Consider the following 25,696-nt stretch of genomic DNA (forward strand, 5'->3'; position numbering starts at 1 on the left):
CAGTTAACACTATCAATATGCTAGTCTCATAGTGCTACATGGACACTTCACATTCCATAGTGTCACATAATGGTCTACTGTAAACCCTTTCCGCTCTGCTGTCTGGCTTCCCACCAGGTAACATCCTACTGTGTTACGCTATGGATCCTGACCGTATCTGTCATCTTATTTGATGCACTTTATTATTGACATGGTGGTTTTGGGTGGCTTTACAGGAGCTGAGGCTGAGGTAAGCAAGGTGTGGTATCTGGTGGTTCTAGCGGGTTTGGGATTCCAATTTCCCTATAGGGACAAATAATCTACAAGTTATGAGTCTATGAGTTACAGGATCAATAAAAGTATTAAACACCTCTGTTTGACCTATCAAAGATGTAGCCTTTAATACTGATTAGTTTTTTTTTTTATCTTGATTTCCATTCTGGCCAGAGATTGTCCATGTCCATGGGACATCATTTTAATAAAGGTGATGCAAACCCATAATATCTATGTGACATTGTTTTTGTGCAAAATGATTGGGATGTGTGTTGAAATAATTAGGTCATGAAGATTGTATGTGTGTGTCTGGTTGGATTTGTGTGTGTAAACATGTGTGGTTTTGTCTGTGTCTGTGTTAGAGTGTGTGTGTTTGTGTGTGTGTGTGTGTGTGTGTGAGGGGCAGGCGTGGGATTAACGCAACAGGATTATTGAGGATAATCAGGATGTAGTTAATTTACTTAAAGCTGCTCTCATGACATTCAGTGTAACTCGACCAGAGTGGGACTCTGCTGGGGGGAGTGGCTGGTTCGCTGGTCGGCAGGAGCTGGTTCAAGTTCAAGTCTTTATTGCCCTGTAAGGGGAATTTGATTTGTAAACCGCTAATACAGACTGTTTTAAAAAGACAGTTTAATTAACATGTGCCAGCATTCACTCCACAAAAAAAGATCAGTTACTTTTCATATTCAGTAAACCTAATACTGTGAGGTAAGGTGAGTTTTCAGCTTTCTGACTTTTGAGGTTTGGGTATTCTGAAACAATATCCAGAGGTTGTCACCTCAAACTAGCCTCTTTAAGGGGATAGCCCGGACAGACAATGCGTGTGAGTCTGTCAACCTTGCCCAATCCCCCCTGGTTACCATCCACCCTGGTTACCATCCACCCTGGTTACCATCCACCCTGGTTACCATCCACCCTGGTTACCATCCACCCTGGTTACCATCCAGGCTCCCCTCCCCCCCCAATCTATGTCTACCACCAAAGACTCAATAGTTTGAAGTGAACCATCTAAACCTGTAGCCAACCTGTCGTTTCTCTCATGACCCTGACTGCCCTGACTCATACAGTGGATTAAGTCTTTAAAAAGTTATCTGGTGGCCAAACTGATTAGTCCAGTGATGGCTTTTTTTTGTATTTTTTTATAATCTCTAACAATCTCCGCTAATAATCTCCAACAATTGCTGTAAGTGTGTGTAATGTTATGGCAGGGTTGTGCAACAAGCGGTATGGGCGGAATGGAAAAAAAGACTTCTGAGAATGTGCTTACTTCCACTGGGAGAGTCTGAAGACAGTGGTTTTTGAAGAACTTGTTGTTGACACTGTTGCACACCCAGGAGACAAGGAAGACCTGGAGGCTATGATCTCATGCTCCCTCCCCCCAACATCTATACCTGGGTCTGTGGGGTGCATTCAAGATAGCAAAACTCCTACTGTGCTGCAAACATTATGCTCAGCTATGAATACATACTACCTGTCTCTGCGTCACTTCGTCCTGTGTTACTGTAAAGTAGCTAATGATCCTGAATCACTGACTCTCTGAACCCCAATACTCATCTTGGTTCGCTCCGTCATAACAAACCGAAACCGTGTTTCTCAACACTGGTCTACAACGTGCAGGGCAGTGGGTCCCCAGGTTGAGAAATACTGCGTTAGACAAACCTGTCGTGTCTGTCCATTACTCATTCTCTGGCCCAACGTCATACTATCACGTTTGCAAGTGGGGCGGGAGATCTTTGTTAAGTGGAGCCAGACTTGCGCATTCTTGACCACACATTGAATATTATTGTTAGTACAATAAAGTTTGGAGCCTAAGTGGACAACATAAAGTAGATAAAGACGTACAGAATAGTGCTTAATGAGGTAGTATTATCTGTACCCTGTCTGGTGTAGGCCTACCTCAAAATCTGAGAAGGGTTTATGTAATAATAAATAGTATTGGTTACATTGACCTCGTTTCCAATAAGCGCAAATGAATAAAAACCAAGCGCCATTCCAGATATTAATAGGCTAGTATTGAATGTTTCCAACTAATAGCCTATCGACTGTCAAAACGAATGACGTTTTTGGCCAGTGTAACTTTTCGCTTAGCGTATATGGAGGACTCCACCTGGTCTTCATTTCCTTTCCAGTCATTGTTACTGTACGTTGCTGCCTATCTGTTGCAAACAGGCTCGTTATTTCGTCCATTTTCGGATCCTTGCTCTGCGCGGCTTCTACTTGGCGTGTTTGATTGACTCGTGTATCTAGCAGGTCTTTCATCGAACGTAACAAGAGGCAACAACAATTGAGTTGATCGTTCGCGCTGTGAATTCTTTATGTTCATTTTACATTAAGGGAACCTAATCACCCCCAGCCCTCATCGCTCCAGTAGGCAGACAGTCAAGAGAAAAGACGCACCGCGCATCCGCTTGCCTCCCCATTGACGTCACTTTGGTATCACATGAACGAGAAGTGACCAATCCAAGTGGTTCTATAGATGTTCTCGGTTCTCTCACGAAGATAGAGGAAAAGGCAGAAAAAAGGAACCGTGCCAATGAACCTTTATTGAGCAAAAACACGGAGAAAAACTGACAAGGGTTTTGGATTTAGTAGTTTTCTATGCAGAGAGTGTGTATTTTATGCGTTCAATCTGTGGATTACGCGATTTGGACGGGTGCTGGCAGAATGGATATCATGGCCCTGGCTATAACATATTGAATAGCTCGCTAGAGGAGCGCAACGCGGACAGTGTAGACAATTCATGGGGCATTGTACGGAAAATGGTGGATCATTTGCCTTGACTGCAATTGTTATTTCAAATTTCTGTCGTCATATTCTCCCACTCAAGACTATTTAATGGCGTGTTTGTCGGTCTTTTCGCCTTGTCTATATTTCACCCGCAACACTCATATTTCAACAATTGAGGTCGCATCGCGGTAGCTCGTTTCCCAGCTTGATCCAACCCTTTTTATGTGAAATTCTACTAGTCAATAGACCTATTTCTATCCCTAGTAGATTTTTTTCCCTTATTATTCGATATGGATTTCAACAGCAGCGGCGGGGGAAATGAGCTACACAACAACCAGTTCTATCAGTCCGAGGAGAGCAAGCCTTTGCTCGAGGAGATGTCTGGGCCGACAGCGCCGGAGGGAAATAATAACAACAAGCTAGGAGCCGGGCCGTGCAAGAGAACCCTTCTCCACTGCAGCAGCGGGATGCGATATAAACTGTTGCAGGAGGGTGACATCCAGGTGTGTGTGGTCAAACACCCTCGGACCTTCCTCAGCAAAATCCTAACCTCGAAATTCTTACGGAGATGGGAGCCGCACCACCTCACTCTGACAGACAGCAGTCTCGCTTCTGCGACGGTGAGTGTTATACTGCAGGGCTGTTTAACAGACAGAAAGAGGCTATTCTGTTCTCTGATTAAATGTCATTCAATGTTCTCACCATCAGCGACAGTCGTTTTCACAGATTAGTCCTGACTACTGACGCAAGAAGGGAAATGTAGCAATCTATCGGTTCAATGTGTTACATCCATTTTCTCATCTGATAATATAATCGTAACATTGTTGCTTGATTTCCTGCCTCCACGACCGCTCCTACACCTACACATGCCTTCAACGGATGTCCTGGGGCCTCGCGTTTGCTACACTCTTGTTCTGCTGTCTACATTGTCTGAAACCAGTCTATTTATTCTTCTGAAATACTGGCCGGTTTCAACGGTTAAAATAAATGTCAGTAAAAGGAATATGCCACATACAAGCCGACGCGGAAGGCGACGTGTAACTCCGGTTATTTGCGTCTCTTTGAGCATTGTTTCGTTAGCACCAACATACTGTATATCATGTTCTCAAGACAAGCAAAGCCAAGCCGAGCCGACGAGGAAGACATTTTCTCTTGTTGCTCTAGCTTACTGTAAATGTAGTAGAATCTGTTCAACTACGGCTGCTGATGGACTCCACGGAGCTGCCTGTTGGCCTGTTGACTGTTAACAGGCTCAGTTCTGACTAGTTTACGTCGTAGACCTAGGCGATAATATACCATGGTATGGTATGTCTCAAGTGGTTTTGCATTATTATAGAGAACATACACAAGTAGGCCAAATTACAAACAAATGAGACTCGTTCTGCAACAGTTACACAAGAAGATTACATAATTATATCAATTTATTCGAATGGTTTTATAGCAAAAATAACAATCCTAATAATACAAACATGATTGTTGGGCTTTAATATCAGTAAGCATAATAACAGTGGTGCCTACCACAATGCAGGTTCCTCAGTTCTAACCTTCCTCTTGTACAGGAAGACAAAGGGGACGTGATATGCTTGAGCTATATGCTGCTCATGATAGGAAGAATTTTGACCTATTTAGAGCAATACTGTTATATTGCAATAAACAGTTGAAACAGATTACGTTCTTATCACAGGGCATCATGTCATAAATGACTTTGCGGCAGAGTATGTTGTCTCTCCAGTCCCAGGTCGGACAGCACGGATCTCTTCTTACTATGAACACAACCAGTAGAATGTAGACAGGGACACATTTAACCACCAGAAGGAGGGAGGCCTCTTCTGAAGCGACTGTATTACAGTGTAAACACACATGCCATGCCATGTATCCGTGTGGTTCACTTTCAGCCCTGTGTGCAGCGGCACAGCTGGGCCAGCCCCTAGAGCTTTAGGAGAACACAGCTACAACAGGTGGCATCGTGGAAGAGGGCAGGATGTCTGTGTGGCTTCACAGCCCAGAGGTTAGAGGTCAAGAAGACCATGGGTTACACTGACCTGATGTTTCTTATTGACTTATATGGTTTAATAGTGTTCAGCTGTATTCCTCTCTCTATCTCTCACTCTCGTTTTCTCTATCTTTTTTTATCTCACTTCCCCCGCTCTTTCTTTCTCTCTTTCTGCTTTCTATGTCTCCTTTATCATTCCTTCTCTCTCTACCCCCACCCCTTTCTCTTTATTTCTCAAGAGGGTTGTTAGAAGGTAGTTAACAGGTTGTAGATCACCATCTTGAATTCAATCCAATTGTAAAGTTCAGAGGACAGACTGTTACAGTAAAATGATCCCACAGTCATTAGCCCACACATCATAGCTGCAAATTTACCTTCCTGACTGCTTTTAACTTCAAAGAATTCAACCTGGTTGGTAATAACCAGTTGTCAAATGGTGTCCAGCTGGTACTTATAAAGCACTCTACTGAATCAAACAAAACAACACTTTGTTTATGACGGTCTGTTTTCATGTTAATACCTTTAACACAACTGGCTCTACTACAATACTGGTAATACTTGTCCCTGTGATCAGCTTGCCATGTCTATGTCAGGTAGCACCCAGAGGGCAACAGACCAGGACTAATGGAAACATAGTTGACTGTAGCTAATGGTCTCAGGAAGGGGTTCTCTCACAACAGTAGTGTCTGTGCTCAGTCACAGCAGTAGTCTCTGTGCTCAGTCACAGCACTAGTCTCTGTGCTCGGTCACAGCAATAGTCTCTGTGCTCGGTCAGTAGTCTCTGTGCTCAGTCACAGCAGTAGTCTCTGTGCTCGATCAGTAGTCTCTGTGCTCGGTCACAGCAGTAGTCTCTGTGCTCGGTCAGTAGTCTCTGTGCTCAGTCACAGCACTAGTCTCTGTGCTCGATCAGTAGTCTCTGTGCTCGGTCACAGCAGTAGTCTCTGTGCTCAGTCACAGCAGTAGTCTCTTTGCTCGGATTCCTGAAAAACTGAAAAATCACATCAAAGAAATAGTTTTTTTTATTAATTTTTTATTGAAAATTATTTAAATTTAACAATATATTTATGTTTTAAAGTATCCTACTTAAATATATAATGAGTAAACCTAAGTCACCTAACACACAACTACAATGATTTAACAATAAATAACAGTTATACTATTAACAAGTAAGAACAAAATTAATGTTGAGTTGGTATGCTAACTAAACCAGATTCAAACTTTAGCAGTTCTTTTGCAGAAAAAGGACCATATTTGCCTTCTCTGGCAAGATCCTACACCTCTCCTGACTTATGGAATGTCCTGCACAGGATAAAACTCTCTCAGATGTTGTCGAAGAGGCCTGTACACACAGGTATGAGTTTGAAAGGGCAGACAAATTGGGGAGGCTGTCCCGGGACCAGGGACTGATGTCCGCAAGCTATCGAACACGGTGCATCCCTCTGAAGTATCCCGTGTGTCGCCGCATGTTTCAATACATTCTACGTGCTTCCCCCATTGGACGTAAACATTTTGAAACATTTTGTTGCATTTTGCAATGTCGGAATCATTGGCTGTGAAATACAGCCACACTTCCGACCGCTTCGCTTGAGGCATTTTAAATGCACTAAAATCTAGCTAACGATAGACTAGCAGAGCAAGCGTAATATGTTTACTAGCGATCACGTGCAGTGAATGGTTAATATGCTTTTACGTCCGTTTTGGTGAGCCCAGAGGGAAAATATGGCATTTTAAAAGAAGCCTACATTTACGGTAGCTACCTAACGGTAAACTACAGAGAAAGTGTGATATTTTTACATCCGTTTCGGAGCGACAGAGGGAAAATATTTCACTCAACAAATTAAGTGGAACTGAAATTACAAACCGAAATTTGCATTCTAATCAGTCACAGCAGTAGTCTCTGTGTTCAGTCACAGTAGTCTCTGTGCTCGGTCACAGCAGTACCGTATTTTACGGAAAATAAGCCACATGGTGTATAAACCGCAGTCCCCCCAGAATGACTTTGAGTTTGTAAATCGGAGTATAAACCGCACTGGAATATAAAATGCGCTTTCACTTTCATTACGAATTATTCCTCTTTCAAGTAATAAGCCCCCGTTCAAGTGTTGAGAATTAAATTAGCTGCACGGTCTGTAGAGATCTTGAGACAAAGCCACTTCTTGTTCTAATACCGGACTATAAGCCGCTTCGAAATATAAGCCGCACAAGCACAAGAAAACTGTAAAATCGGAGTACAATCCATGGCTTATTTTCAGTAAAATACGGTAGTGTCTGTGCTTGGTCACAGCAGTAGTGTCTGTGCTTGGTCACAGCAGTAGTGTCTGTGCTTGGTCACAGCAGTAGTCTCTGTGCTCAGTCACAGCAGTAGTCTCTGTGCTCAGTCACAGCAGTAGTCTCTGTGCTCGATCACAGCAGTAGTGTCTGTGCTTGGTCACAGCAGTAGTCTCTGTGCTTGGTCACAGCAGTAGTGTCTGTGCTTGGTCACAGCAGTAGTCTCTGTGCTTGGTCACAGCAGTAGTCTCTGTGCTTGGTCACAGCAGTAGTGTCTGTGCTTGGTCACAGCAGTAGTCTCTGTGCTCAGTCACAGCAGTAGTCTCTGTGCTCAGTCACAGCAGTAGTCTCTGTGCTTGGTCACAGCAGCAGTCTCCATGCTCAGTCACAGCTGTAGTCTCTGTGATTACAGCAGAGGTGTTCAGGTGACAGGAGTGTGTCAGAGTCACAGGCTCAAGCCTGGAGGCGAATTCAGAAATGTAAAGAAAGAATGTTGACTTATAAGTAATGTAAAATTTGTGTAACTATACATTCTTTATTTATGTTAGTTTGTGATCTCGCACACATTTAAGTTTCCATGGGGCATTTTCTGAAAACCAGGTATGAGCTTGTACATGTAGGCAACAAAGATACACTGCGTGTGTGTGCAGTGTTGCCTCATTGTAGAAAGATGAGCTAGGCAGGTCTAGATCTTGTCGAGTGATATGAGGTGAGTCAGACCCAGTGTGCTGTAAAGCTTCTAAGCTGACCTACATCCTCATTTGCGTAACACAGGCCCATCTCAACTACTTCCTGTGTTACGCTCTCCTTAGAAACAGGACTGGGATCGAAGTTATTTGGTGTCTGTTGAAGTGATCTGGTGTCTACATTGTTGACAACTACATTGTTGTTTTTACGTCACAACGACCTCTTATGTTTATCAGATTGCAGGTGGTCCGATCATGTGTGGCAGTGTCCTTTTTCACATAGATCCACTCTACAACACAAGCCTGGTAGTGCCAGCACACACAGCCCTCTGTGACAGTGTTTGTCTAACAAGACACCTCTCCAAAGAGAGATGCCTGCCAGTCAGCAACATACTCAAATGAAATGTAGGTGTGCTAGACAGGGGCTAAAGGTAGTTAGCCCACTTCAAAGCTCCTAGACATGTGGCCTGTTTTTTTCTAGACCAAGTGGTTCCCATACGTAAAGTTTGAGTCTTGCTGGTCACTGGCATCATATATTTCTATGAGCAGACAGCACATATCTGTGTCCAAATAATAACTATTTTCAAACAAACATTTTGACGGGAAAGCCCCTCACTGTCGTCGTGGCTACACTGCTCTGATGGCATTGCATATGATAAATTTACTAAGCAGCGATCATGATGCGTACACATACATCCACTAAACCATACCCATTCACACACACACACATACACACAACAACATTTACATTTAGTCATTTAGCAGACGCTCTTATCCAGAGCGACTTACAGTAAGTACAGGGACATTCCCCCCGAGGCAAGTAGGGTGAAGTGCCTTGCCCAAGGACACAACGTCATTTGGCACGGCCGGGAATCGAACTGGCAACCTTCAGATTACTAGCCCGATTCCCTAACCGCTCAGCCACCTGACTCCTTACAACAACCGTACACACACAAAAACAACTTTACACATGCACAGACACAAAACACCCGTACACATTCACACACACACACACACACACACACACACACACACACACACACACACACACACACACAAAGCCCCAGTGTCTCTTGGCAGACCTCCAGATTGGTGTTCATATTTTAAAAGAGGATCCTCCTCCTGTTTTATAGGAACAATGCTCCCATTAAGGCAAGATTGGAAATATTGTCTGGAATTCAGGCTAGTTCCCTCTCTCTCTTGTCTGAGTCTTATATAACCTCAGCCAGAGACAAGACTCTCTTCCTCCACTTGGCCTTCTCTATCAGGCTACAGAACAACAAGTAATTTTGTTCTCTTGTGTTTGGGTGGAAGGCTTTGTGCTGGCCGTGCCATTCTGCGGGGTGTGAGGGCTGGATGTAGCTGACCAGGCTGCGGGGTGTGAGGGCTGGATGTAGCTGACCAGGCTGCGGGGTGTGAGGGCTGGATGTAGCTGACCAGGCTGCGGGGTGTGAGGGCTGGATGTAGCTGACCAGGCTGCGGGGTGTGAGGGCTGGATGTAGCTGGCCAGGCTGCGGGGTGTGAGGGCTGGATGTAGCTGGCCAGGCTGCGGGGTGTGAGGGCTGGATGTAGCTGACCAGGCTGCGGGGTGTGAGGGCTGGATGTAGCTGACCAGGCTGCGGGGTGTGAGGGCTGGATGTAGCTGACCAGGCTGCGGTGTGAGGGCTGTGCTAGGGTTAGGCTCACAACCACCTGACTGCTCTAATGGGATTTGCATTAACCATAAAACACTGCTGCACTTTGGACTTGATCAGAGATGGATCTGTAACTGGTCTTATACACAAATATTACAGCACTGTGGGAGGGAGTGTATTGTGATTGTGGTCCATTTGAATGAGCCACTGTAGGTTAGTTGTGACGGTGCTATAGGCTGTTCTCTATGTAAAACAGGTGCCAACAATAACTTGACACAGGCGCTTTTAAACTCCGGTGTGAGCTACACTTTGGGATTGGGCTATGCAAGCTATTCTGTGGTGCTAGGCTAGGCCCAGGGAGTCAAGCTGAAGTGCTGGCCTGGGTTAGCTATTCTGTGGTGCTAGGCTAGGCCCAGGGAGTCAAGCTGAAGTGCTGGCCTGGGTTAGCTATTCTGTGGTGCTAGGCTAGGCCCAGGGAGTCAAGCTGAAGTGCTGGCCTGGGTTAGCTAGACGGTGGCGGTAGGCTAGGTCCTTATGCAGGCTGGCTTCAACTGGTTGTCCTTGCATGGTTTGTAGGGGTGGGGGGGAAAATTGATTCACATTTGAATCGTGATTCAGTCTTCTAGCGATTCATATCGATTCACAAATTTCAAAAATCAAAATCAGAAATCAAATAGAAATTTGATAAAAAATCATGAATCAAGGTTTTTTTCATCAAATCGTGACCCCAAGAATTGATTCTAATCGAATCGTGAGGTACCAAAAGATTCCCACCCCTAATGACTTGACATGGCTTATTCACTTGGGTCAAGCCTTCACACAAGGGCCTACTCGAAGCACAACTCCGATAGGATGAGGACTGACACACTGGGTTTTCCTAAAAGTTGAAACCCCTAACCATGACCAGTACTCTACCCTGAAACTTGGTATCATGGATACTGTAGTCTGTGACAACCTGTCCAATGAATAATATGCTGTCATCCCTTTAGTCCAGATGATTGTTGATGTTGTTATTGTTGGTCTTTGCTCTGACTCGGACTTGCTGATTGGTCTTCCTGGAGGGCTTGTTAGGTTTACAACCCACGCTGTTCCTCCTTGTTCTCAGAGGAGGAAGAAAGCCTGGTTATCAGGCAGGGAAGTAGCTGGCTGTTAAGAACAGTCTGTTTTGTTGTCATTTGTCATGAATTGCTGTACTGTAAAGCTGCGACAGTAAAACTTGATTTCTTGTTCTTTATTAGTTGTTGTGAACTGAAAGGTTCAGACCATTATATTATTTACTGCTCCCTAACTAACTGTGATATTGAATGTGTTGAGGTTGTTGTGTGTGTCTTTTTTCTGGGAGATCTGGGTGAAATAGGAATACGGTCGTCGTGGATGAACAGAGACTAAGTGGGATGTTGTCTGGATAGGTAAACTGAAGCTGGACAGTAACAAACAGTAACAAATTGTATCATCCACCAATAATATCTTGGAGGTCATTAGTGTACCATATGAGAAGATGTGCAACGGACATGAGCTTGTGTGGCTAATTATCAAGCAATTAATAGCCGGTAATGTTGTGGGATTTCTAAAGCCATGCTGTCAAGCTGTCTTTTCTGTGTGGTGTGTGAGTGTATCTTTGACAGAATCTAGACCTCTCTCAAACATGGATGATTTGCACACGTGTTTGCTAAATCCAAACATCTTCCTGTCTTTTTTGTCTGCCTCTCTCCGAAAACAACAACGTAAAGAGCAAAGAAACAACACCTCTCTCTGTTCCATCTCCTTGTTTCTATGGAAACGTGGAGGTGTGGAGAGGAGGGAGCACAGCCGCAGCTCGCTCCCCTCCTCCTGAACACTGAAGGAAGGAAAACAGAATAGAGCGTGAGACGCAGAAAGACCGAGAAGAAGCCAGATGGAGACAAACGAAGATGGAGAAGGAGAGATAGGGAGCGAGAGGCACAGAGAACGTGAGAGGGAGAGGGAGGAAGAGAGGGAGCGAGAGGCACAGAGAACGTGAGAGGGAGGAAGAGAGGGAGCGAGAGGCACAGAGAACGTGAGAGGGAGGAAGAGAGTGAGCGAGAGGGATAGAGAACGTGAGAGGGAGAGGGAGGAAGAGAGGGAGCGAGAGGCACAGAGAACGTGAGAGGGAGGAAGAGAGGGAGCGAGAGGGATAGAGAAAGGGAGGAAAAAGAGGGCGAGAAAAAGGAGAGAGAGAAAGGCAGGTTACCACAGCGAGCTGTTGTGCGGGAGGTTGTTTCTTTGGTAACCTGCTGAGGTTTTTATTGTCCTGCCCGTGTGCAACTTCGGTCTCCATCTTGAATCCATCAACAGTCTTGATCTCACATGGCTGTTTATCTCCCCCGCTGTTGTCCATATCATTCTGGGTGTGTGTGTCTCACCTTGTTATTTGTGTGCATGCATGCATGCGCCTTGCATTTGTGCTTTCATATGAACCCAAATAAAACAGACAATACAGTGAAATGAACATTGGTCTTGCATTTGTCTGAGAAATCTCTCCCTGAATCAATATTTGGTATGGATATGACTTGAAATGAAAGTCTTTGTGATTTCACAATAATGGCCTGCGCTTGTGTGCTGAGTGTCTGGGTGGGAGGAGGGAGAGAGGAGGGAGGATGTCTCTGTGGGGGGAACAGCCTGGCCAGGCCTCTATCAGCTAGGGAGGGAGATGTAAATAAAGGAATAGCCTGTTTGTTCTGTAGAAGGGGGAGGGTGGTGCAGAGAGGAACGGCCTGTTTGTTCTATCCCCGTGCGGAGAAAGAGACAGACCAGCCGACGTAGGGAGAGACAGAGAGAGAGGAAGAACAGGAGGAGAGAGTCGTCGAAAAAACGGAGAGAGACAAACCAAGGGGGAGGGAGGCATAGAAAGCCAGGAGAGAGAAAGAGACGAGGGAGAGAGACACAAAGAGAGCGAGGCAGATAAACATTGTGAAAAAGCAAACACGGCCGTAGCGCTTAGGGAGGACGGAGTGAGAGAAGAAGAGTTGTGGCTCGTGTCGGTGACACTGCAGAGACCTGGCATCAGTCGTCCTGAGAGACACAGCAGAGGGAGGCGCGGGCCGAGCTCACGGAACAGCCGCACGGTGGGAGGGATCCAGTAACGGTGGAACTGCCGTGGTCCTCTATTGTAGCAAGGCTGAGACACGGAACAACCTGTTGACATTTGATATCATGTGACCAGAAGCACAAGTCGGTCGTTGGCTGACAAACATCTCTCTCTCTCTCTCTCTCTCTCTCTCTCTCTCTCTCTCTCTCTCTCTCTCTCTCTCTCTCTCTCTCTCTCTCTCTCTCTCTTGTTTTTCCCCCCCTCTCTCCATCGCCACCATTCTCTCTGTCTGTCATTCTCTCTCTGTCATTCTCTCTGTCTGCCATTCTCTCTGTCTGCCATTCTCTCTGTCTGTCATTCTCTCTCTTTCATTCTCTCTCTTTCATTCTTACCTTTCTTGTTGTCTCGCTCTCCTTCTGGTTCTCTCCCTCCTTCATTCTCTCTCTGTGAGTTCTGACGGAATGATTAAGATGACATTTTTCTTCTACTGCATGATGTGGACGGGTATTTGTTAACCCTAATCCTCAGTGTGTATATGTCCCAACGACCCGTCACCGCGTGCGTGTGTGTGTGTGTGTGTGTGTGTGGGTGTGTGTGTGTGAAGAGGGGGTGGGGGTGGGGGGGGTTAAATAGCTGGGTCCATGCTGGTCCACTTCAGTGTGGGACATTCATGTAAACACAGCTCAAACGTTGGGCTGTCTATGACTGATCCTGTCCATCCTGATGAGGCCCTTTCTCTGCATTTGGTGTCATGGAGGGAATCTCTGTCTATACTGACTGTGTGTGTGTGTGTTTCCTCAGCCCACTGGCTACATGGAGACGGCCCTGTCCTACAGCACCATTGAGGACCTGCAGCTGCTGTCCTGGGATAACGCCCCCAAGTACTGCGTCCAGCTCAGCTTCCCTGGTGGTACCGTACTGCTGCAGGTAGCACACGCACACACACACACCTGAAGCCACTCTGTAGACACGCTAGAAATGTTGCAGTTTGGTGGACTGGTAGCTCTTCCTCCTCCATGATCATCTGCGACTCTCCCGTACACCCCTCCTACTTACGCAAGGCGTGGCAGAGAGAAGTGATGAGGATTGGCCCCTGACAGCAGCAAAGATGAGAGAGTGCTCTTGAGAGACGGTGGAGAAGAGAGAATCAAGTCTGAATATCAAATTATTGTTGGCAAATTATTTATCACATTATTAAATAACAAAGGCATAGGGCATATTTATTATCCCCGAGACACACACATACACCTATAGTCTCTTTGTAGACACACCTGAAACCCATATGTAGAAGGCCTGAAATCTACTGACTGAAAAGCTTGGATATTTCAACTCTCTTACAAACTCCTGATGATAAGGATGATGGTCTGTGTGGTAAGTGTTCACAAATGTGTGTATCTGCAGGCTGCCAACAGCTACCTGAGGGACCAGTGGTTTCATTCCCTCCAGTGGAAGGTAAGGTTCAAGTGTGTGTGTGTGTGTGTGTGTGTGTGTGTGTGTGTGTGTGTGTGTGTGTGTGTGTGTGTGTGTGTGGAGGGGAGGACAGACGAACATGTATGTGTAAGGACAGAGTTACCAAAGTATTCACTGACTTACATTTACATTTAGTCATTTAGCAGATGCTCTTATCCACATATATGCGAGTCAGAAAGTAGATTCCTGCACAGAAGTGTGTGTTTGAATTGGCATCTATTTAATCCCATCTAGAAAAAGATCTATAAGTACCGTAAGGTTCTGAACAACCCGAGTCGCTGGGAGGTGGTTCTGAAAGAGATCCGTTCCCTGGTGGACCTGGCCTTGACCTCCCCTCTGCAGGACGAGTCCATACACCAGGCCCCTCTTCACATCATCTCTACCCTGCTGGCAGAGGTGACACACTCACACACATGCACACACACACACACACACAAACACACACACCTTCTCTCACACACACACACACACACACACACACACACACACACCAGGCCCCTCTTCACATCATCTCTACCCTGCTGGCAGAGGTGACACACTCACATACACTCACTCACACACACACACACACACACACACACCTTCTCTCTCACACACACACACACACACACACACACCAGGCCCCTCTTCACATCATCTCTACCCTGCTGGCAGAGGTGACACACTCACACACACTCACACACACACACACAAACACACACACCTTCTCTCACACACACACACACACACACACACCAGGCCCCTCTTCACATCATCTCTACCCTGCTGGCAGAGGTGACACACTCACACACACACACACACACACACACCCATACACACACACACACCCATACACACTCACACACACCAGGCCCCTCTTCACATCATCTCTACCCTGCTGGCAGAGGTGACACACTCACAAACACACACACACACACACACACACACACACACACACATACACACACACACACCCATACACACTCACACACACCAGGCCCCTCTTCACATCATCTCTACCCTGCTGGCAGAGGTGACACACTCACAAACACACACACACACACACACACACACCAGGCCCCTCTTCACATCATCTCTACCCTGCTGACGGAGGCAGGGACTTGCACAGACATTTGGAGGGGCTATTGCTCTAACATGAAACCCACCCGCCACAGTCACTTTTTTTGTTATACAAGCTCAAAAAAGCGCTCAACATTTTCTCCATTACTTCAAAAAGTCATGTGAAAGTGGAAGGGTTTTCCTGTCCTTCACTCACAGTGCACCAGCGTGAGAAAACAAACAATGTCATGTGACAATGTCATGTGACTGTGGGCCGAGGGCCACGCAGACGTTATGGTGGCAAAATAAATGAACACAGAACTGGATGATATCGCAATTTAATTTAACTTTACTAATGATGGGCTTATCGTGTTGATGCAGCCACAAAAAAACAAAAAAAGTTTATTTAGGCTCTTTCTCCAGAGGGACAGATCAGCCAATCAGGGCAAACGGGCTGTCGCCCGGGCAACAATAGCCCGTACATGTGCACGTCCCTGGACGGAGGTGACACACGCACGCACACACACACACACACACACACACACATGCTTGCTGTTTGTCCCTCTGGCAGTGGACTCACTGTTCTCTCCTCCTTCCTCCCAGAACACCAACCTCAGCCCTCAGGACCACGAAAACATCATAGTGGTGAGTCTGCTGGGTATGGGGCTGTGCTGGGGTTCATAACGAATACACACATGCACTAGCTTTCCCCTAGCCTACAGCTGTGGTACATGCAACCAGATAAGATGTGGAAAATAGTTGTATTGATTATGTGTGTGTGTGTGTGTGTGGGCAGGCCATCGCTCCTCTGTTAGAAAACAACCACCCACCTCCCGACCTGTGTGAGTTTTTCTGCAAGGTGAGAGGAACACACTCCACACACTCACTGCACTGCATTCTACACACCCACCACACCCTTCACGCACACACTACACAGTACACACACACACTACTTAGACTCCATACACAAAGCACTCCCTCGCAACCGACACACCACACACTACACACACGCCACACATTCCCTGTGCACACTGGGCACACTCCACAACCCCTCCATGAGTGTGTTGTGTTGTACTGTGTGTGTTTGCAGCACTGTCGTGAGAGACCTCGCTCCATGAGTGTTGTGTTGTACTGTGTGTGTTTGCAGCACTGTCGTGAGAGACCTCGCTCCATGAGTGTTGTACTGTGTGTGTTTGCAGCACTGTCGTGAGAGACCTCGCTCCATGAGTGTGTTGTGTTGTACTGTGTGTGTTTGCAGCACTGTCGTGAGAGACCTCGCTCCATGAGTGTGTTGTGTTGTACTGTGTGTGTTTGCAGCACTGTCGTGAGAGACCTCGCTCCATGAGTGTGTTGTGTTGTACTGTGTGTGTTTGCAGCACTGTCGTGAGAGACCTCGCTCCATGGTGGTGATCGAGGTGTTCACTCCTGTGGTGCAGAGAATCCTCAAACACAACATGGTAGGTGGGGCCTTAACCAAACTTCTAATGTCTAGAGTCACTCCAGAGTCTGACAGTCTAAACTCATATTGTCCACCCTCTCCCCTCCCCCCCCCCCCCCCCCCACACACACACACACAGGATTTTGGGAAGTGCCCCAGACTGCGTCTCTTCACCCAGGAGTACATCTTGGCTCTGAATGAGCTCAACGCCGGCATGGAGGTGGTGAAGAAGTTCATTCACAGGTATCCTGTTCTGCCCTGTTTTTATCTCTGTCTCTCTCTCTCTTTCTTGGTGTAACTCTCTCTTTTTGTGTCTCTTTTTTTCTCTGTGTCTCCCTTTCTGCAGATATTTCTCTCTGTCTCTGCTTCTCTCCTTATGTCTCTCTGTGTCTCTCTCTTTCTGCTTCTCTCCTTGTGTCTCTCTGTGTCTCTCTCTCTGTCTCTGCCTCTCTCCTTGTCTCTCTCTGTGTCTTTCTCTCTGTCTGCCTCTCTCCTTGTGTCTCTCTGTGTGTCTCTCTCTCTCTCTGTCTGCCTCTCTCCTTGTGTCTCTCTATGTCTCTCTCTCTCTCTCTCTGCCTCTCTCCTTGTGTCTCTCTGTGTCTCTGTCTGTGTTTAGCTGGAGTGCAGCAGCTGTCATTCCCGTCATTTGATTTCATCTGAGGGTTCAAATAAGCATCTAAAATGTGTGTGTGTGTGTGTGTGCTCCACAGCATGCACGGTCCGACGGGGCAGTGCCCTCACCCGCGTGTCCTGCCCAACCTGGTAGCAGTGTGCCTGGCAGCCATCTACTCCTGCTACGAGGACTACATCAACAGGTGAGTCGCACACACACACACACACCTACACACGCACGCGCACCCGCACAGCGATACTCCAACATGCATATGTACACAATCCCTCTTTCTCCTGTCTGATTCTTCTCTCGTCGTCGTCGCCCCGACCCCAGCCGAGACAACTCCCCCAGCCTGAAGGAGATCAGGAACGGCTGCCAGCAGCAGAACGACCGCAAGCCCCCCCTGCCCCTCCGCCTCCTGCGCCCCGAGCCCCCGCCCGCCCCCCCGCCCCCTGCCCTCCTCCCCCTCTCCCCCCCTCCGCCCGGCCCCGTCCCCCCCGCCCCCACGCTGCCCCTCTCCCCCCCGCCCTCCATCGTCAACTCCAGCGAGATCCTGGTGGAGCTGGAGCGCAGCAACAACCAGGCCAACGTGCGCAGGAGGTCCCCAGCGGGGGGCGACGGCGAGCCCAACCTGATCGACTGCCTGCTGGTGAGCCCCGCCCTCAACACCCTCTCCATCCAGCTGCCCGCCCAGGCCGACCGCGTCCTCGGCTGCTTCGCCCTCATCCTCAAGATGCTGTGAGTGTCCGCCGGCTCCTCTGGGTGTGTGTGCGCGTGTGTGCGTGTGTGTGTGTGTATGTGTGTGTGTGCGTGTACGTACGTGTGTGTGTGCATGTACGTGTGTGTGCGTGTACGTGCGTGTGTGTGGAAACATGAACCAGAGATGACACCCCCCTGTCACGGCACAACCGGCTCCTTCCGTCCCCCCTGTCTACCCGTGTTTGTCGTCAACTTTGTGTGTGTGTGTCCCCCCCAGGTCTGACTATGATGACTGGAGACCAGCTCTAGCCAGCCTGCTGCAGCCCATTCCCTTCCCCAAAGAGTGAGTACAGACACACACATGCGCGCGTACGCACACACACACACAGCCTAGACACACTGAGACCTGGGAGAAGACCTTGAGGGGCGGGGGTATGACGTGGGTCCTCTACCCAGGGGGCTTAGCGGGAAGATAGGGGGGCTCTGGGGGCAGCGTTGTAATTGGCTGCGGCGTCCGGCCCCTCGTTAGCCGCTGTCTGTGGAGAGCACCTGTTGTCTTGTCGAGAGCTCACCTGGAGCTCACCTGGAGCTCACCTGCGCACGCCGTCTGAACACAGACAGCAGAGTCATTAAGCAGAACAACACTCCACGCATGCTGGTCCCACGGCTAATGACACACACACACACACGCATGCTCGCACACACGTAGATGCTGTGTGTTGCCGGAGTACAAACAGTGTTCTCATTCACACTAACCACCTCTCTTTCCCTCTCCTCCCCCTAGGGGCCTTGCTCATTCCAAGTTTACAAAGTAAGTACCCCTCGTGGACCCATTATCTAATCACTCATAGGGTTCCACAGTTCTGGAAATGTCCTGAGGTTTAGGGACTTTATGGAAAGTAATGGGGAATTCCATTGAAAAATTGTTATTTTCCACCCTAAAATTACCTTTTTACTGTTAGAATAAACTCTGTAGGAAACCTCTATTTAAATCTTTTATCTAATGTAAAATTAATGAAACTGAAATAAATAGCACTTTTATAAACAACATTTTGCATCGAAAATTCAAATGTCCACCCCTTTGCAACTGTAGTCAGTCAGTTGTACTGTACTAAGACCCTGGTTTCAGTAGTAACATCTGTCTGTCTGTACTAAGACCCTGGTTTCAGTAGTAACATCTGTCTGTCTGTACTAAGACCCTGGTTTCAGTAGTAACATCTGTCTGTCTGTACTAAGACCCTGGTTTCAGTAGTAACATCTGTCTGTCTGTACTAAGACCCTGGTTTCAGTAGTAACATCTGTCTGTCTGTACTAAGACCCTGGTTTCAGTAGTAACATCTGTCTGTCTGTACTAAGACCCTGGTTTCAGTAGTAACATCTGTCTGTCTGTACTAAGACCCTGGTTTCAGTAGTAACATCTGTCTGTCTCAACAGGGAGCTCAAACATGTCATTCACCGGTTTGCAGAGGATCCGAGACAGGAGGTAAGGGTGTGTGTGTGTGTGTGTGTGTGTGTGTGTGCGTGTGTGTGTGTGCACTTGGGGGTAACAGTATTTCACAGTTATTTCGATGAGGTTTAATGATTAACACGCTCTTGTGTGTGTGCTTGTTGTGTGTGTGTGTACACGTGTGTGTGTGTGTGTGTACACGTGTGTATGTGTGTGTGTGTGTGTGTGTGTACACGTGTGTGTGTGTGTGTGTGTGTGTGCGTTCCAGGTCCACTCCTGTCTGCTCAGTGTGCGTTCTGGGAAGGATGGCTGGTTCCAGTTGTACAGTCCAGGGGGTGTGGCTTGTGATGATGACGGGGAACTGTTTGCCAGTATGGTAGGTAGACCCCAGTCTGTCCCCTTCATCCCCTCCCTCCATCCGCCTCTCCTTCCCTTTCTCATTCCCATTCGTCGTACCTTCCACATTTCCGATCTGCAAATAACAGACCATTGAAGACGTCTCTCTCTCTCTTCCTTGCTCTCGGATAGGTCCACATCTTAATGGGGTCCTGTTACAAGACTAAGAAGTTCCTTCTCTCCCTGGCCGAGAACAAGCTAGGTCCCTGTATGCTTCTGGCTCTCCGCGGCAACCAGACCATGGTTGAGGTGTGTGTGTGTGTGTGCTTGCGCGCCTGTTCACGACACACAATTTGAGGACGCGCCGATTTGCTGAAAGCAGAGGTCACCCCAAACATTAGTGTGTGTGTGTGTGTGTGTGTGTTGTAGATCCTGTGTCTGATGCTGGAGTATAACATCATAGACAACAAGGACACCCAGCTCCAGATCATCTCCACGCTGGAGAGCACCTTGGTGGGCCTGCGCATGTACGAGCAGCTCTGCGATCGGCAGAGAGAGCTCAAAGAGCTGGTAAGTTACACTCACACACGCACTAACGCCGCAGCACACTCTTAACCCTTGTGTTATCTTCGGGTCATTCTGACCCATCAGTCATTGTGACCCACCGTCGTATTGCGACAAATTTACCTCATACAAAAACAAAGTGAAGCATTTTCTTTTAACTGTCGGGCTGTGTCAGACCCCCCACATTGGAATGGTTAAAAGAAAATTATTTGTATTTGTTTTTGTATTGGGTAAAATTGGGTAAACACAACGATGGTTCGTTATGAACCTTTGGGTCATGTGACTCGAAGGCAGCACGAGGGTTAACACACTCTGGCCCCACAACACACACACATCTGACACACAAACGGAAATCAGAGTGAATTAGACAAATGGCCCACTGGCACGCCGCCTGACGCCACCTGCTGTTCAGATGAGGAACTGCAGGAATTGCTCTCACGCCCATCTTTCTGTCTACATCTCTCTTTGTCTCTCTCCCTCCCTCTCTCTCTCTCTCTCTCTCTCTCTCTCTCTCTCTCTCTCTCTCTCTCTCTCTCTCTCTCTCTCTCTCTCTCTCTCTCTCTCTCTCTCTCTCTCTCTCTCTCTCTCTCTCTCTCTCTCTCTCTCTCTCTCTCTCTGTTCCTCTGCCTTTATGTCTCTCTCTCTCTCTCTCTCTCTCTCTCTCTCTCTCTCTGTTCCTCTGCCTTTCTGTCTCTCTCCCTCTCTCTGTTCCTCTTCCTGTCTGTCTGTCTCTCTTAGCAAAGAAAAGGAGGTCCTACCCGTCTCACTCTGCCCTCCAAATCCACGGTGAGGTTCTGCTCTTTAATCCGTCGCGCTCCCGTCAAAGCCTAGTACAACAGACATGGATGCAGTGCAGGTTGTAACTCTGCCAACCCCCCCCCCCCTCCCCCCCCCAGGACGCTGACCTGGCCAGGCTGCTTAGTTCCGGTTCCTTTGGGAACCTGGAGAACCTGAGTCTGGCCTTCACCAACGTCACCAGTGCCTGTGCTGAGCAACTCATCAAGCTCCCCTCTCTCAAACAGCTCAACCTCTGGTCCACACAGGTCCGTCCACCCGCACACACACACACACACACACACACACACACACACACAGGCCCGTACAGACATGCTGTCACATACAACAAACGTGTAGTTTGACACCTACTGTTTATGTCTGTGTGTGTGTTCGTGCGTGTGCGTGCGCTAGTTTGGAGACGCTGGACTGCGGTTGCTGTCAGAACACCTGGCCTGTTTACAGGTGTTGAATCTGTGTGAGACTCCTGTGACCGACGCAGGCCTGCTGGCCCTGAGCTGTAAGACCAAGCCCCTCACCCCACACACACACACACACACACTCCCCCCCCCCACACACACACACACTCCCCCCCCCACACACCCCCCCCCCACACACACACACACACACACTCCCCCCCACACACACACACACTCCCCCCCCCAAACACACACACACACACTCCCCCCCCAAACACACACACACACTCCCCCCCACACACACACACACACACTCCCCCCCCAAACACACACACACACACACTCCCCCCCTCACACACACACACACACACACTCCCCCCCCCCACACACACACACACACACACACTCCCCCCCCCCACACACACACACACACTCCCCCCAAACACACACACACTCCCCCCCCCCCACACACACACACACACTCCCCCCAAACACACACACACACTCCCCCCCCCAAACACACACACACACACTCCCCCCCCAAACACACACACACACAGACACACGCACACACAGACACACACACACACACTCCCCCCCCAAACACACACACACACACACACTCCCCCCCCAAACACACACACACACACACTCCCCCCCCCAAACACACACACACACACTCCCCCCCCCAAACACACACACACACACTCCCCCCCCAAACACACACACACACACTCCCCCCCAAACACACACACACACAGACACACACACACACATGCCTCAACATTTGCACACACATGCACAGACAAATCTAGACACGCACACACACACACACCATTTGCATACAGACACACACACACACACACACAGCTGTGACAGACTGCTCACCCACACACACACAATCACCCTGTGTTCTGTGTCCTCAGCCATGAAGAGCCTGTGTAGTCTGAACATGAACAGCACCAAGCTGACGGCCGACACCTATGAAGACCTGAAGGTAGGAAGAGCAGACTGACACACACACACACACACACACCAGGCCCCGCTTCACATCATCTCTACCCTGCCAGCGGAGGTGACACACACACACACACACACCAGGCCCCGCTTCACATCATCTCTACCCTGCCAGCGGAGGTGACACACACACACACACACACCAGGCCCCGCTTCACATCATCTCTACCCTGCCAGCGGAGGTGACACACACACACACACTAGGCCCCGCTTCACATCATCTCTACCCTGCCAGCGGAGGTGACACACACACACACACACACACACACCAGGCCCCGCTTCACATCATCTCTACCCTGCCAGCGGAGGTGACACACACACACACACACACACTAGGCCCCGCTTCACATCATCTCTACCCTGCCGGCGGAGGTGACACACTGTCAACCACACACTCTGTTCAACACGTGCCCTGCTCCTGTTGCTTATCCTTTCTTTCTTTACCTTCTTTGTCGTCGTCGTCCCCCCCTTCTCTCTCCTTGTTTCCATCCCTTTTTCTCCTGCAGGCTAAACTGCCCAACCTGAAGGAGGTGGATGTCCGCTACACGGAGGCTTGGTGATCATGCTCACAAGGGCACCAGCACCACGGGAACTATGACATCATCAGAAATGTGAGGATTGCCTCATATCATCAGAACACGTGACTCTGACATCATTAACCACTCCGCTTCTGAGGGGCCTTTCCCCCAAAGAAACGCCAGGACCGCCCAGTGACATCACGTCCTCTCTAGTGACATCATGTCCTGCTAGAATCATCTTTCGAGTGACATCATAATCATTTAAACAAAGGATCTCTTACCGGGCCCCCGTACCACAAGGACCTTTATAGTGACATCATCAGGTGCCAGGATCCACTCTCCTGTGACATAAAGACCCTCCTGTCTGTGTCCGTCTGTCTGTCTGCCTACTGCCTTTCTCGCTCCTTTCTCTTCTTCTCTCTTAAGTGGTAGCAGTTTCTGTCCACGCCTCTTAGCTGACAGAACAAATCGAGAGGATCAATCTGCCCCCTCCTCTCTCGCCTAAATAACATTAAACACTGTCTCCCTCTGCTCCCTCCCTCTCTCTCTCTCTCTCCCTCTCTCTTTGTCCATCTACTAAGAGCTGTTGTACCCTGTTCTGGTGAAGGCTGGATAAACCATGCGTCACATTCCAGTTCTCTTTTGATATTGCCTGTAGTTGGTCCAAACGCAGCACTCAAGACGACGTGTTCAAAGCTCGTGTTAGGTTTTTGGGTTGTCTCCAGGTTCAGACCCTGGTCAGTTAAGTCCTTCATTGGTGACGGATGCGACCTCAGGTTCAGAGAGAGGTTGCCAGACTGTGCCTGTTCCTCATACGATGTGCTCACTCTCAAAATAATCAACTTTTTAATCAACTTGAATGAACATATTTTTCCAGACATCTCTGCTTTCATATACTGTGTGTTTATATAGAAGATATATACGTATATATATATACATGAATGTGTGTGTGTGTGTGTGTATTCCCTGATGACGTTTTGAAAACCAGACATTACAGGAGCTCTGCTCTGATCAGAAACCACCAGTGATTTAGAAAAACAAAACCATTTGACTTTTTGTTACTGTTTTCAGTGTACATAATAAGACCCATATTTAACAGACTGCTTGTGCAGTACAGTGGATAGTCTGGGACTACCCTCTATTTATAACTCTTCCACTACCTTCTAATGAAACTGCCCCTTCTAGACAGTTGCCACTGCAACAACCCCACCTTAACATTCTAATGGGTACACCATACTTAGCCCCAGTGATGGGACACTGTAACCATGAATACACATTGGTGATGCAGAGGGTCTGGTGACCAGGCCGTCCAATCAGAGCTCCTTCTACGTAAGACATCAAAGCCGGGTGTCGTTACATGCCATGGGAACGTGGGAGTCCCTCCCAGACGTGGACTTGAAGGTTCGTGGAATGGACCTGTTCCCCCGAGGGTTCCACCAGCTGGTTGAGGGGATAAATGTAACATCTGGGGTTCCAGAGGTGACATTTGCCCAACAAAATGGTGGGTTTGTGGAACTCCTTGGTTTGGGTCATACTTCAGTAGGGGCTTGAGGGGCTCCAGCTCATGAGAGATGGAGACTGTGAAGGTCTACGTGATGGACCTCATGTCCTGCTGGGGGGGGGGGGGCCTGGCCGAGGGGGGGGGGGGGGGGGGGGGCAATGGTGGAAGACACCAGGTCTGCTTCCAAATCAAGACAACTCACTCTATGAACATGTTTACATGGATCGACAGTGGAGGAGTGTTGGGGTAGATTTGCTGTGACATAAGGATGTGCTTTCTCAGTGTCAGGGTGGGAGATAAGACCTCTGGGGGTGGTTCCCATTGATTCGCTGTCTCGCTCACACGCACGCACACACACACTCAGTCACACACACACTTAGGAACACAGGCATACTGTTTCGTTGACGGCCCTTTTCAATCCTTTTTTTCTTTGGACTTTTCTTTTTTTTCTGTTGTTTTGTCCTGAATGATCCCACGTTCTTTTTGGTCGAGTCGGACCCAGAGGGCTGGGCTGGGGTTAGCTAGGGCCCTTCCTGAGGGACGGATAGTGGTATCTATGTTATGTTTCCTTGTGCCAGGATGGTTAGTGGCACTGTGGACCTGGTCTAGGACCTTGTGTAATGTGTATATACAAGTCTTTTTTCTCCTCTTTCTTTAAGTCTATCTCCCTCTTCTCTACTCCTCCCTCAGTTTTTTTTCTGGGCTTTCCTGTTGGGTGTGTGTGTGTGTGTGCGTGTGTGCGTGTGTGCGTGTGTGTGTGAATGTGTGTGTGTGTGTGTGAATGTGTGTGTGTGGTCATGGGGGGGGGTTGGGTTGTCCTCAGGATGTGAGCGTGTGGTCATTATCAGTACAATGGTTTAATTCTTTTCACACAAAGTGCACTGTAATCTAACTTGTCATTATTAAGTATGTTTTCAGTGGTTCAAATCTTTTAATTATTGGTTATTTTTTTCAACTCTTTAAATTTTGTATCACTTTAATCAAGAATTTGTTACCTGTTTGTTAGTTTTACTTTGTTGTCATTGTTTGCATGTACATGTCGCTGGAATCAGCTGTTGTTTTTATTTGGTAACTTAATTATTTTTGAAGATTGAAAAGTACATTAAAAGGGGTTGGATCACTAGCTTTCTGAAGACTGTGCGCCCCACCCCTAAGGCACAGGCCTGGATGTGTCAGAGAGACAGGTGATAAGTGTGTCAGAGAGGAAGGTCGGGGTGTGTCAAAGATGCGTATCAATTGGCTGACACATCCAAATG

General features: G+C 48.1%; 1 protein-coding gene and 1 long non-coding RNA gene across 2 annotated transcripts; one reads left to right on the plus strand and one right to left on the minus strand.

The window, feature by feature from the left end:
- Positions 1 to 305: 305 nt before the first annotated feature.
- Positions 306 to 2,615, minus strand: LOC134020880 (uncharacterized). Its single transcript, XR_009930454.1, has 2 exons — positions 2,360 to 2,615; positions 306 to 826 (listed from the first exon to the last, which is right to left on the minus strand). It is a non-coding gene; the product is annotated as an uncharacterized LOC134020880 (long non-coding RNA).
- Positions 2,616 to 2,699: 84 nt separating this feature from the next.
- Positions 2,700 to 24,551, plus strand: cmip (c-Maf inducing protein). The gene is made up of 21 exons (XM_062461186.1): positions 2,700 to 3,599; positions 13,408 to 13,533; positions 14,008 to 14,058; positions 14,311 to 14,472; positions 15,718 to 15,759; positions 15,911 to 15,973; positions 16,491 to 16,571; positions 16,692 to 16,795; positions 17,263 to 17,367; positions 17,499 to 17,903; positions 18,142 to 18,207; positions 18,649 to 18,675; positions 19,299 to 19,347; positions 19,580 to 19,687; positions 19,840 to 19,956; positions 20,077 to 20,217; positions 20,950 to 20,997; positions 21,108 to 21,254; positions 21,400 to 21,505; positions 22,331 to 22,401; positions 22,928 to 24,551. The coding sequence occupies exons 1-21, from the start codon at positions 3,270 to 3,272 to the stop codon at positions 22,979 to 22,981; spliced, it is 2,403 nt and encodes an 800-aa protein (XP_062317170.1). The 5' UTR covers positions 2,700 to 3,269; the 3' UTR covers positions 22,982 to 24,551.
- The last annotated feature ends 1,145 nt before the right edge of the window (positions 24,552 to 25,696 follow it).

The sequence above is a fragment of the Osmerus eperlanus genome, chromosome 5, assembly GCF_963692335.1.
Source record: "Osmerus eperlanus chromosome 5, fOsmEpe2.1, whole genome shotgun sequence".
Lineage (NCBI taxonomy): Eukaryota > Metazoa > Chordata > Actinopteri > Osmeriformes > Osmeridae > Osmerus > Osmerus eperlanus.

Coding starts and splice junctions, on each gene's coding strand:
- cmip (XM_062461186.1), top strand. CDS start 3,270: ATGGATTTCAACAGCAGCGGCGGGGGAAATGAGCTACACAACAACCAG. Junction 15,974..16,490: donor TGTGTGAGTTTTTCTGCAAG/GTGAGAGGAACA, acceptor GTGTGTTTGCAG/CACTGTCGTGAGAGACCTCG. Junction 16,572..16,691: donor GAATCCTCAAACACAACATG/GTAGGTGGGGCC, acceptor ACACACACACAG/GATTTTGGGAAGTGCCCCAG.